The sequence below is a fragment of the Carcharhinus amblyrhynchos genome, chromosome 25 (assembly GCF_965287045.1).
Source record: "Carcharhinus amblyrhynchos chromosome 25, sCarAmb.v2.hapA, whole genome shotgun sequence".
Taxonomy (NCBI): Eukaryota; Metazoa; Chordata; class Chondrichthyes; order Carcharhiniformes; family Carcharhinidae; genus Carcharhinus; species Carcharhinus amblyrhynchos.
Window position 1 is genome coordinate 18,850,671 of NC_137348.1, and position 12,676 is coordinate 18,863,346.

Genomic DNA, 12,676 nt, shown 5'->3' on the forward strand with positions numbered 1-12,676 from the left:
AGGAATTGGCTACTCAGCCTCTTGAAATTGTATCGCCATTCAAGAAGATTGTAGTTGATCTGACTGTAGCTTCAACTCCAAATTTTACCTAACCTTGATAACCTTTCACACTCTTGCTTATGAAGTACTGATCAACGTGTGCTTTAAAAATATTCAAAGACTGTTTCCACTGCATTTTGAGGAACAGTGTTCCAAAGATTCACGACCTTCTGCAAGAAAAAACATCTCCGCATCTCTATCTTAAATGGATGACCCTTTGCATTTAAGTAGTGATCCCCTGTTCTATATTCTATCACAAGAGAAAACATCCTTTCCACATCCACCCTGTCAAGATACCTCAGAATCTCATATGTTTCAATCAAGTCACCTCTTATTCTTCTAAACTCCAGCAGATACAAGTCTAGTCTGCTCAATATTTCCTCATAAGACAGCCCTCCCTTTCCAGGTATTAATCTAATAAACCTTCTCTGAACTGCTTCCAACAGATTGATATGTTTTCTTAAATAATGTGACCTTTTGCAATTCATGCACTAGGACACCCAGATCCCACTGCACCTCAGAAATCTGCAATTTCTCACCATTTAAATATTATGCTTCTTTTATATTTGCCCTGTCAAATGGACAACCTTACATTTTTCCACATTATACTCTATTTGCCAGATCTTTGCTCGCTTACTAACCTATCTATATTCCTTTGTAGTCTCCTTATGTCCTTTTCACAGCTTACTTTCCTCCCGATCATTGTATCACCGACAAATTTAGCAACCATACCTTCAGTCCCTTCATTTTAATATAAATTGTAAAAAGTTGCCGCCCCAGCATTATTCCGTGGTGCACTACTCTTTATATTCTTATAACCATGCTGACTCTGCCTGATTACTTTGAATTTATCTAAGTGCCTTGCTATAATGTCTTTCAGAATAGCTTCATTTTCCTATGCAGATGCTAAGCAAAGTGGCCTGTGATTTCCTGCTTTCTGTCTTTCTCCCTTTTCCAATCTAATGGAATCTTCCCTGAGTCTAGGGAATTTGGAAAATTAAAACGAATGCAATAACTATCTTATGACTCACTTTTTTAAGATGTTGTCCATCAGAACCTGAGGACTTTCAGCAGGCAGTTCCAGCAATTGGCTCAGTACCATTTCCCTGGTGATTGTCCTTTTGTTATTTTCTTGAGTTCCTCGCTCCCTTCCATTTCCTGATTTACAACTTTTTCTGGGATGCTACATGTATCCCCTATAGTGAAGACCAATGCATAATACCTGTTCAATTCATCTGCCATCTCCTTATTGTCTGTTATTAATTCCCCAAACTCATTTTCTTTTGACCAAGACTCACTTTGTTAACTCTTCTTTCTTAAATAGTTATAGAAACTCTTACCATCTGTTTTTATATTTCAAGTTAGCTTTCTCTCATACTTTAATTTTTCCCTCCTTATTAATCAATTAGTCATTCTTTGCTTTTTTCTTATATCCTGTTCAATCTTCTGCCCTGTCATCCAGCCTTGTGCAATTATCTGTTTTTTCTTTAAGTTTGGTACTATCTTTAACTTCTTTAGTTAACCACAGTTGGTGGGTCCTTACCTTGGATTTTTTTGTTGGAATGTATCCATTCTGTTTATTATGAAATATTCATTTAAATGTCTGCCAATGCAACTCTATCTTACCTATCTTAACTTAATTTGCCAGTTCACTTTAGCTGGCTCTGCTTTCATGCCCTCATAATTGCCCCTAAATAAGTTTAAAACACTAGTCTTGGGCCCACTCTTCTCTCTCCAAATTGAATGCAGAATTCAATTATATTATGATTGCTGTTACCTAAGGGTGTCTTCACTATGAGATCATTAATTAATCCTATCTCATTGCACAATACCAGATCTAGCAAAACCTGCTCTCTGGTTGGCTCCAGAGTATCCTGTTCTAAGCAACTATCCTGAAAACATTCTATGAACTCCTCATCCAGGGTACTTTTGCCCTTCTGATTTTTCCACGTAGATTAAAATTCCTCATGATTATCAACGTGCACTTCTTACAAGCTCCCATTATTTCTTCCTTTATACTCTACCTACTATGAGGGTACTGTTTGAGGGCCTGTACACCACTCCCACAAATGGCTTTTTGCCTTTACCATTTCTCATTTCAAGGAATCATAGGACAATTAGTTACAGTCACTACTGTTTTGTGAAAGGGAAATCATGTCTGATGAATGTATTAGAATTTTTTTGAGGAGGTAACAAGGAGTGTGGATAAAGGGGAATCAGTTGATGTAGTGTATTTGGATTTCCAAAATGCATTTGAAAAGATGCCAGGGGGGACAGGGAAAAAAGAGAGAGAGAGAGGAGGAGGAGGAGGAAGAGAGAGAGAGAGAGAGAGAGAGAATGACGACATATTAGCATGGAGAGAGGATTGGCTAACTAACTGGAAATAGAGAGTCAGGATAAATGGATCATTTTCAGGTTGGCTAACTGTAACATGAAGTGCCTCAGCAATCAGTGCTGTGGCCTCAACTGCTTGCAACCTATAATAATTACTTGGATGAAGAGGCCAAAAGTATTGTACTTAAATTTGCTGCTTACACAAAGATTCGTGTCTGAAAAGGGAAATAGTGCACGGGCAAAAATTTGACAGATTAAGTAGGAAAACGTAAGATTGTCCATCTGGCAGGAAGAAGAAAAAAGCAGAATATTATTTAAATCGTCACTTGGTAGTACAGAAGTTGATTATTGCTGAAGGAAAAGTTGTTGGAACCTTTCATCATGCACTCATCAGGACCAATTCTCAAGAATACCAAATCTCAAAAGGAACAGGAACAACAAATTATACTGCATGAGACAAGGGTGTTGATTGCTTGGCAAACAGACTCTGATTGGCAGAGGCATTAGCATGGAGGAAGCTCTAGGGAGTAGTTTGCTTCAAGCTTTTGTTTAATGCTGGTTAGTCAAAACATTGTAAAAAGTCTGCATACCCACATCATAGTCAAAACATTGCCATGGGGAAGGAACCAGATGAATGGCTGTTCCCCCAGGTTTTGCTTATTTGCAAAGGGTATAATGAGTGGACACATATTTCCTCTTTGCAAGGGACTGGGTCCAATGTGTGTGTGTATATCGCTTCTAGTATATGTAAGTGAGCCACACCTTAAGCCCAACTAATTATCTTAAATTGGTCTTGCTGCAGCTCAACAAGGCATTGGTGAAACATCAGCTGGAATACTGTGTACAGTTTTGGTCTCCACACTTAAGGAAGTATATACTTGTATAGGAAGCAGTTCAGAAAAGGTTCACCTAAGCTGCTTCCTGGAATAAAGGGGACGTCTTAGGTGTTATGAAAGGTGATCTTATTGAAACATCTAAAATTCTGAGGGGGCTTGACAGGGTAGATGTTGAGAGGATGTTTCCTCTTATGGGGGAATCTAGAAATAGAAGCCAATTTAAAAATAAGGAGTCCCCCTGAGATGAGGCGGAATTTCTTCTCTGAGGGTCATTGGTTTTTGGAATTCACTTTCGCAGAAAGCAGTGGACGCAGGCTAAGTGAATATATTCAAGAGAGTTAGACAGATTTTGGTTTGATAAGAGAGTTAAGAGTTATGGGGAACAGACATGAAAGTGAAGCTAAGGTCACAATCAGATCAGCTATGATCTTATCGAAAGGCAAAACAGGCTCGATAGGCTGAATGACCTACTCCTGCTCCTATTTCTTATGATCTTATTTGGTGATTATATTTAAAATTTCTTGCCCTCTCAGCTCCCAGTGGAGGGCAAGAAATTTATATGCAGGCTGCAGTTTATTCATCTATAGTGGCTTAAGCTTACAAAGACGACGTTTATTAAGCAGACTGAGATTTGTCAGAGCTATGTTAACTGCATTCATATGAAATCGGTAATAACTTCAATAAAACAGCAGACAAAGGAATTTTTATTTCATTGGAGCATGGTAAGATATCTATTGCCAACTCCAACCCCTTGATTTGTGTTACGTGAAAAAAAAGATGCAAACAAAAGACACAAGCCTTTTTCTGAAAGGTGCTGAAGTCCATTTATAGAATCATAGACAACTTACTCTTCCAATGCCAGGAAGATAAGTCTCTCTCTCAGAATCTGCTGTTTTCATTTCCACTTCCAAACTTGCAAAAGCTGATATGTTGACCCGAGGTTTTAAGGCAGAATGGGTTTTAGGGTAAACTGAACAGCAATCTAATTTCCTATTTTTTTTGTGCAGAAATTGACACGATAAAACAGTTCATAATGAGTTAGTGATAATTAAACCGTACAGTGCAATACAGATTTCAACTGTTTTCGGAGCAATTCCAGTTTTCAACTTACAATATCAAGATATAATCAAAGAGAAACAGTAGAAAGCAGGTCCAACAAACAATAATAATGGTTAAACAGCCCTTTCTATGTTATCACAAACCACATGCATCAACAGCACAACTACATTTCGTTCCATTAATGTTCCTACCTGTTCGTATTTTTCAAGCTCTGTGTGGTAGATTTGCCTGATCTGGGATAATTTGGCTCTGTAGTCTGAGTGTTCTGCAGTATTGTCTGATCCTGATCCTCCAGATGCTGCTGCTGCTGCTGCTGCCGCTGCTGCCCCTCCACCTTTCTCTGGTCCAGAAACCCCTTCTGCCAGCAACATGTTATCAAGTCTCATCAACTGGGGATCCGGTGGTTCCTCCTCCTGTGCGCCTCGGATACTAAGACCTTCAAAAAGAAACAAGGCAACATTGAGCATTCACACTATCTGAGGTAACCTGAGAAGAATAACTGGCATCCAATTAACCTACTTAAAAATCAGTTGTGAAATAAGGGCTCACCTACCTATTTCATACCAGCTTTAATGTACACTAATCTTACATACAGTAACATTTCTGTGTTCAGTCTCTGCCAGCTTTTAATTTAGTTATGCAGCGAATTGCACAATCTGCGTGGGTTGATACTTGCAGGACAGGAACATCTATCTGCCAACAGTTCAGATACACGAATGTTACCATTATATTAAGGTAAACTATCCAGAAAGGATACTGGAATGCATTTTACAGGGAAAAAAACTGTGCCTCTGTAGAATTGGATACCAAAGCTGGAACTTTCTGCTTCTAATTGCATCGGGCAGGCTTGGCGATGGGAGCAGAAAAATCTCACAAGAACTACCAAATCGCATTTCACTTCAACGTGAACACGTGATGTAACTGTACCCATCACCCATCAGAGTTGGGGTGCATTTTGCAAATGCCAAATGTCGGGAACATCATTTGATTTAATTAGCATATCATTATTAGACCATCAGGCCTCAATGCCTGAATCACCACCATCATTGGCTGGCGGCAGGATCTTCTGGTGTCACTGCTGTCAATGGGATTTTCCATTGATTCCACTCCATGCCGCATGGAAACCAGGTGCACCGTTGGCGTGAAGACCAGAAGATCATGCCTAATAATTCTGAAATCATTAATAATATATTTACAATTCAATCACTCTGTGGTATTAGAATATCTTTTAAGAGACTAATAGATGCCAATTTCCTATTTGGAGATCACTTTGATCTGGATACATAGCTCAACACAGATAGAATATTATATATTAGCACCAACAAAGGGTTATACCCAAAATAAGTTAACATTTCATTAATCTCAATTTAGAAACAATATGAAAAACTTAAATTCTGCACTAATATTTCCTTTCTTTCAGCTCACACAAAAACTTACTCAATAGGCCATTCAAAAAAGGATAGCAATACATCCAGATAGCCAAGCTTCAACTGGCACAGATAGTAAAGGCAAGTACATAAAACGCATACACATGGTTATTAAAAAACCCATACAAATTACTGCTTACAATGCCAAAAATACTCAGGCTTGAAGCATCAGATAATAAAACTAATGTACAAACAGTACAGCTCAGTACAAAACACCACACATATATAGGTTCAGAAACTACCACTGTCTGGATGCTAAAAAATGCAGATATCACATACATTTAAATATGTAAAACTATCAAACTAATAATGAAAGGCTCAAAAGTTTGAAGGGCTCTTCCAGGTAATCCTACTTGTGCACAGAGTATCAGAGATACTTCCAAAGCAAGTATTTAAATTCACATGACATTATCTTCCTCTTTTATCCCAGTGGACAAAATAAATGGGTAACTGTTGCTAATCTGCAGCTAATGTTCAAACTACACATTCATTTCGATATGCTTGCGTGCTGGCCAAAACACATGCTGGAAATACTGAAACATTGTTTAACGGCGCACTTGCTTTACTGATGGCACTGGGTTGTGCTCATCTCTCAGCAAATCCTAATTAGCAGTCTTTCAATATGCAGCACACCTGCCCTCTTGGATAATGGGAATGTGCATCTGCATAGAACACTGCATTCAAAGGCCAATAAATAAATTACAGGTCAAAAATATTACAAAGCACTCTCCAAAGAAACTCATATCCTTTTCAATTCAAAACAGCAGATGTGAAAACTACCCAAATCCCACTCAAATTGTATGATTATAAGGGCATTCAATTTTAATAATCTGACTGCAATTCAGAGATTTTCAACCACTCATTAACAACATATTAATACTTGGAAAGCTTTTGATTTATAAATAAGCAGATTAAAACCCACCAAATCTATATCATACTGTAGAGTTTGATATAAAAGAACTTACTTGCATAGACACATTGAGTTTGATCCAGGAAGTTTTAATAGCATATTATAGCCAAAAAGCTTGGAAACATGGGGAAATTGGATTTTCTTGCCATGTAAAGCACCCTTTCCTGGACAATACCAGAAAGTCAATTTGCAAAATAAAGAATACTGTTCTCCTTTCCTTGGACATATCCCAACTTATCATTGCCAGCCCTGGAAAAGAAGTTTGAACCTATGGTACCCTTTGGTCCTGATCATAGTTAGGGTTCCTTGCTTGACTATTACCTTCCCTCACTAAGGCAAGTGGAGGAGGCAGGCCTTCTAATATTGGGAGTTTCAGATTTATTTTTAGGATTAGCCCTGTTACATAAGGAGACAAAGGAGAATGGATCCAATGGATTGGGGGAGGGGGTTAAGCAGACCCTAGATGCCTGCCAACCCTGCAAGCCTCATGCTAATTTAATATCCTTGCACAAACCGTGCAAACTCTGGCAGGTTAGCAAGTGAGGGTGAATGCAGACAGTTCCAATCTTACTACCAGAATTGTAGCTTGGGCAATTCCGAGTTCATTTCTATTTGATACTGGGATCACAGCCAAGCTGCTTCTAAACATAACCAAACACCTAGAGACACTTAGCATCAGGGTGCCAGTGGATCACAATCCATAGCAAGAAACCATGTCCCTAGCTGAGATGTTGAATTTAATTGTTATTTCTATTACTAGCCTGTAAGGTAATAGTTAACAACACTAGAGATTGACTGTTTGTCCCTGCTGGTATGTATGAGCCAAAGGTAGACTAGGCAGTGAATTTACACACTAAGCATACGGACATTAAAATGTACAATTACAAAGAATTATCTTCTAAAATTACCATAGAATCCCTACAGTGCAGAAGGATGTCATTCAGCCCATCGAGTTTGCACTGACCAAATCTCGCCCAGGCCCTATTCCAGTAACCCCGCATATCTACCCTACTAATCCGCTGACACTAGGGTCAATTTACCTTGGCCAATCAACCTAAGCCTTCCTTCGGACAAAGGAAGATGGATCCAATGGATTTCTAACCCCACTCTATTCCAGCTTGTACAGAAAATTCACTAGTTGAAATTGACCAGCCCTTTATAAATTGTAATAATTGTTTTACTAGTTGGAAATAAAGTGTTTTAGTTGATGCTTTTTTTTTACAGTGGGTTTTTGTTTTACGTTTACATTATTTAAAGCCATAGAATGTATGCTTGGATTACAAAATCCCACTTAACATAAGAACATCAAATAACATCCTACAGAAAAGTGCTGTAACATTCTGCCACCATCCAATCCCAAACTGACCTTACATATCTCAAATGAGATAAGTCAGTATTAGCCATTGGACTGGAAGCACTGGACATATAAATCTCTCGCCCAAATGTTCACACTTAAACATTTTTCGAGAACGAGGGCCTGGTGGGAAAGCTAGTTTCTTGTTCCCATTTGACCTCAATGCAATTTGTGAAAATTAGTCACAGCCAAATTAAGGAACAGTGCAGTTTATTTCCTTGGAAGACTAATCAGTAGAATAAGTAATATCTTTTCAAGTATTTAATTATCTTTCTCTGAGGATGAGAGTATTTTAAAGATTACATTTGAAAAAATCTGATCTGCAATAGCTTTGAAAAGCTGCCTTTGGTAGGCCCAGGTGCTGCCTTCCTGTCCAAATCATTGATGGAACAGATGTGCATTGACAGCACTGTTAGCTGAACATATACTGTGTGAGTCTGAGAGCTAATGTCACTTTCACTCTTGCATAAAGCATCGGTGTGGTACTGTATGTGCACGTTTCTCATGTCAGGTTTATTAAGTATAACACATTCTGAAGCACTACGCATTCCACTTTCCAGGCTAACCCAGTTGTCACTTTCACTTGTCTTGTTCTGTATGGAGGAAAAATGCAACACTGGGAATTTACAAGACTTTTCTGTTAAATGGCCATAAATCACAGGTTTCATTCAAACCGAATAATCACTGGCCATAAAGAGCTACTTGTCTCTTACCATATATTACAGTCAAGTTCCTGTGAGCAATAATGCATCCGTTCATAGAAAAGAAAAACAGAGCTAGACATTAAAAACTGACATCTAATTCTGTTACAGAGGACAATGTGTAGAGTGTGGATGACATTTTTATCATACATGTCTATTTCCATTTGGAAAATAAGCAGAATAAAAATGATTACCCAACTGCCCAAACTCAAGCTTCCTAGAGACATCCTCTGAGGTCTCCAGATGCCAGTTTTATAATGTTTCATTAAATGTGGATGCTCAAAAGCAGAGAGGAGTTCTGCCTCATGGAATAAACAAAGAAAATAAAGCTGAAATTGCTGTGGGTTAACCATTTATATGTTCTGAAGTACGTAAAATTCAAATTGATGAGAATATAAAATCAAACCCAGAGACTGGCTAGGCAAAATGTCCTTTTCTCCTTTCATATTTCATTATATCCCAAAATCTAGGCTGGCAAAAAGAATGGTTGCAAGGCTACTTGATTCCCTCACCGTATTTTACTCACTGCTACTTTGAAAAATTAAAAGGTAAAAATGTTAATTAATCAAAAACATCCTGCAATCCAAATCAGTGGAGCACAAGTATTTATTAATTGAATATGGGACAAAAGAAAAGATGTGCATTAATACAACATGTTTCACAACTTCAGGATGTCCATAGCACTTTACCGCCAATGATGTACTCGAGGGCAGCACGGTGGCGCAGGGGTTAGCACTGCTGCCTCATAGCACCAGGGACCTGGATTCAATTCCAGCCTTGGGTCACTGTCTGTGTGGAGTTTGCACATTACCCCCTGTGTCGGAATGGGTTTCTTTCAGGTGCTCCAGTTTTCTTCCACAGTCCAAAAATATGCAGGTTAGATGTATTGGCCAGGTTAATTTGCCCCTTAGTATTCTAAGATGTGTAGGTTAGATAGATTAGTCAAAGCAGTAAGTGCAGGGTTATGGGGATAGGGTGGAGGAGTGGGTCAGGGTGGGATGCTATTTCGGAGAATCAGTGCAAACTTGGTGGGCTGAATGGCCTCTTTCTGCACTGTAAGGATTCTATTCTATGATTCTAAGTGTAATGTAGATAACAGAGCAGCCAACTTGTGCACAGCAAGCTATCACAAGCAGCAATGTGATAATGACCAGCTTTTTAGTGATGTTGCTGAGGGGATAAATTTGCCCAGGACATCCTGATAACTCCTGGTTTTTTCAGAAGAGTTTCATGGGATCGTTTATGCCCACCTAAGGGAACAGACAAAACCTCAGCAAACATCTCATTCAAAAGGTGATACACCTGTTAGTGCAGCACTCCCTCAGGAGTGCCCTGTCAATCCAGATTCTAATTCATGGCTGGAATCCTCCTGACAAAATTCTAAGTGCGTGAAAACTAGAGTAATTCATGCTGGTTTTTTCAGTGGGAGTTCAGAAAAGAATCTTCCACACTGCACACTGCAAGAGACCACCCATGTGAATATCGTTCAATTTCAGGATGCAGGGCTTATTCCTACTGGAAAGGCTGAAATCAGCCAGCTGTGTGGGCCACTGGACATGTGCCTATCTATCTATGCTGAGATTGGTGCTTGCGCAGTGGCCTGTACTGATGGCCTCCTGATTGCCGACCAGCTCGATTGCTGGCCAACCCCGCGATCCCCACAAAGGAGCCCTCTGAATCCTCCGCACGGCCCAATCGCTGGCCTCCCGACCACTCCCAGCCCAGCCCTCCACGATCTCCACCCTCCCCAACCCACAGTCCCGACCCCCCCAGCAGGCTGACCCAGTCCCTCCGATCGCTGGCCTTCCTCCTTCCCCCACTGATCACTATGCGGAGTAGCAGCATGACCCCCCCCCCCCCCATTGATCGCCTGCCTCCACATGCCCCACCCCTTTGGCACTGCCCCATGCAGTGCCAAGGTGCTCCCTGGGTACTGGCACTTTACCTTTGGACTGTGCCGGGGGCACCACCACCCTGCTGTCCGACCCCCTGTGCAGTCCAGATTGCCCCCCCCCCCTTGCTTCAGTGGGGTCGGGCCGCTATGCCCCGCAAGTGGGCAGGTACTTCAGTCCCACTAATTACCTTTAAAATATATTTAAATAAGTATTTAAGTTACTTCCGTGCTTCCCCGCAGCAGAATGGGAGAATCATGGCCCATATCTCTTAAGTTGGCTCTAAATCCATAACCTTCAGCGACCAACTGGGCCATGACTAACATCATTTTTCTCGGAATGTTTTGAATAAAACAATGATTGACTGAACCAGTCTAAAGGAGTATGTGAGGAACTTTCAGTATAAATGTAACATGCATTATATTTATTTCCATAAGACCATTTATTGCACAGCTTTAATTTCACAGCCTGTACCTTTGTACATACAGCCTACTACACACTTCCTTTTTACAGTACAGAATGTTATTAACTTTACTTTAGAATCTCATGATCCAGGCTCTGCCAATCAAGTAAGCTGCCAACAAATATTACAGACTGTATAGCTCAGCAGTAAAAATTCAAGCAAGAAACTTAGATGGAACTTAATAAATCCACCTGCTTCCTCATATTCTTTATAAAATTGTGTTAAACAGAACAGTATCCTGGCGACTATAAGTTTACATTGCTATAACAGAATCAGATTGTCAATAGGCTCTGATATAGTAGGCTATCTCACTCTTTAGCTTTCAATCCTTTATACCTGTGGGTTTAATCGAACCTCTAATCTGATGCTTGTTTACCTTCATCAATGAAGTGTAATTCAGAAAGATCTAAAACAGAAAAAAAAGTGGTGGGTAAATATTTTAGAACAACCTGGGCAGATAATTGCCTCTTGTATTTGCCCAAACTTTAAAAATTCAAGGCTGTGGAATCCATGTTATTGCATAAAACAAGATATTTTTATGCCAGATTTGCAATTCCAAAACAGACTTTATAAAACCTTCGTATTAGCATTTGAACATTTAATAACAATAATGTATTCGTCACAGTAAATGTATCATTTGTGAAACCACACAGACATTTCTCCACTTCACCAACACAGCACGTTTTAGGAAACTGAAAGCAAGATGAGAAAGCAACAATTTGTAACTAGTGTATTACACAGCACACTTAACCAATGCATTCTCATCGTCAAACTATCACAGAAGCCCTACAGTGCAGGAGGAGGCCAATCGGACTATCGAGTCTGCACCAACTCAGCATCTTACCCAGGCCCTCTCACCATAACCCCACGTATTTACCCTGCCAATTCCCCTAACCTACACCTTTTGGGCATGAAGGGGCAATTTAACATGGTCAATTCACGTAGCCTGCACATCTTTAGCACCCAGAGGAAACCCACTCAGACATGGGGAGAATGTACAAGCACCACACAGACAGTCACCCGAGGCTGGAGTCGAAACTGGGTCATAAGAACATAAGAAATCGGAGCAGGAGTAGGCCATCTAGCCCTTCGAGCCTGCCCCACCATTCGATAAGATCATGGCTGATCTGTCGTGGCTCAGTTCCACCTTCCCGCCCTCTCCCCATAACCCTTAATCCCCTCTCTTATCAAAAACCCATCAACCCGCGTCTTAAAAATATTTAGCGAGGCAGCCTCCACCACTTCAACGGGCAGAGAATTCCAGAGATTCACCACCCTTTGAGTGAAGAAGTTCCTCCTCAACTCCGTTCTAAACCACCCCCCCTTTATCTTGAGGCTGTGCCCCCTAGTCCTACTGTCTTTTTTGAGCGGGAAGAGTCTCTCCACCTCGATCCTATCCATCCCATTCATCATCTTATACGTCTCAATGAGATCTCCTCGGTCCTCAGCTGTGAGGCAGCAGTGCTAACCAATGTACCATTGTGCCGCCCAAATATATCATATCAAGCTATGAAGAAATGAACTAGAAATGAGCCAGTATATTTTTTAAGCAATTCAATCATTAGTTGAATTATCATAAACAGCAGTGATTCAGGATTTCTGATTTGCTCATTATGTAAGGTAAAGGTATACTTTTATATTTGAATATTCCAAATGAACTT

The 12,676-nt window shown here is 40.1% G+C and overlaps 1 protein-coding gene across 6 annotated transcripts in view; it reads right to left on the reverse strand.

Annotated features, from left to right (window-relative positions):
• The window catches only part of pbx3b (pre-B-cell leukemia homeobox 3b), a 264,092-nt gene that overhangs the window by 51,280 nt on the left and 200,136 nt on the right, over positions 1-12,676 (reverse strand). For all 6 annotated transcript variants that reach the window (XM_080212207.1, XM_080212208.1, XM_080212202.1 and 3 more), the window contains one exon: positions 4,460-4,704. In XM_080212207.1, coding sequence (XP_080068333.1) covers positions 4,460-4,704 — 245 coding nt within the window. The remainder of the gene's footprint in view (positions 1-4,459; positions 4,705-12,676) is intronic.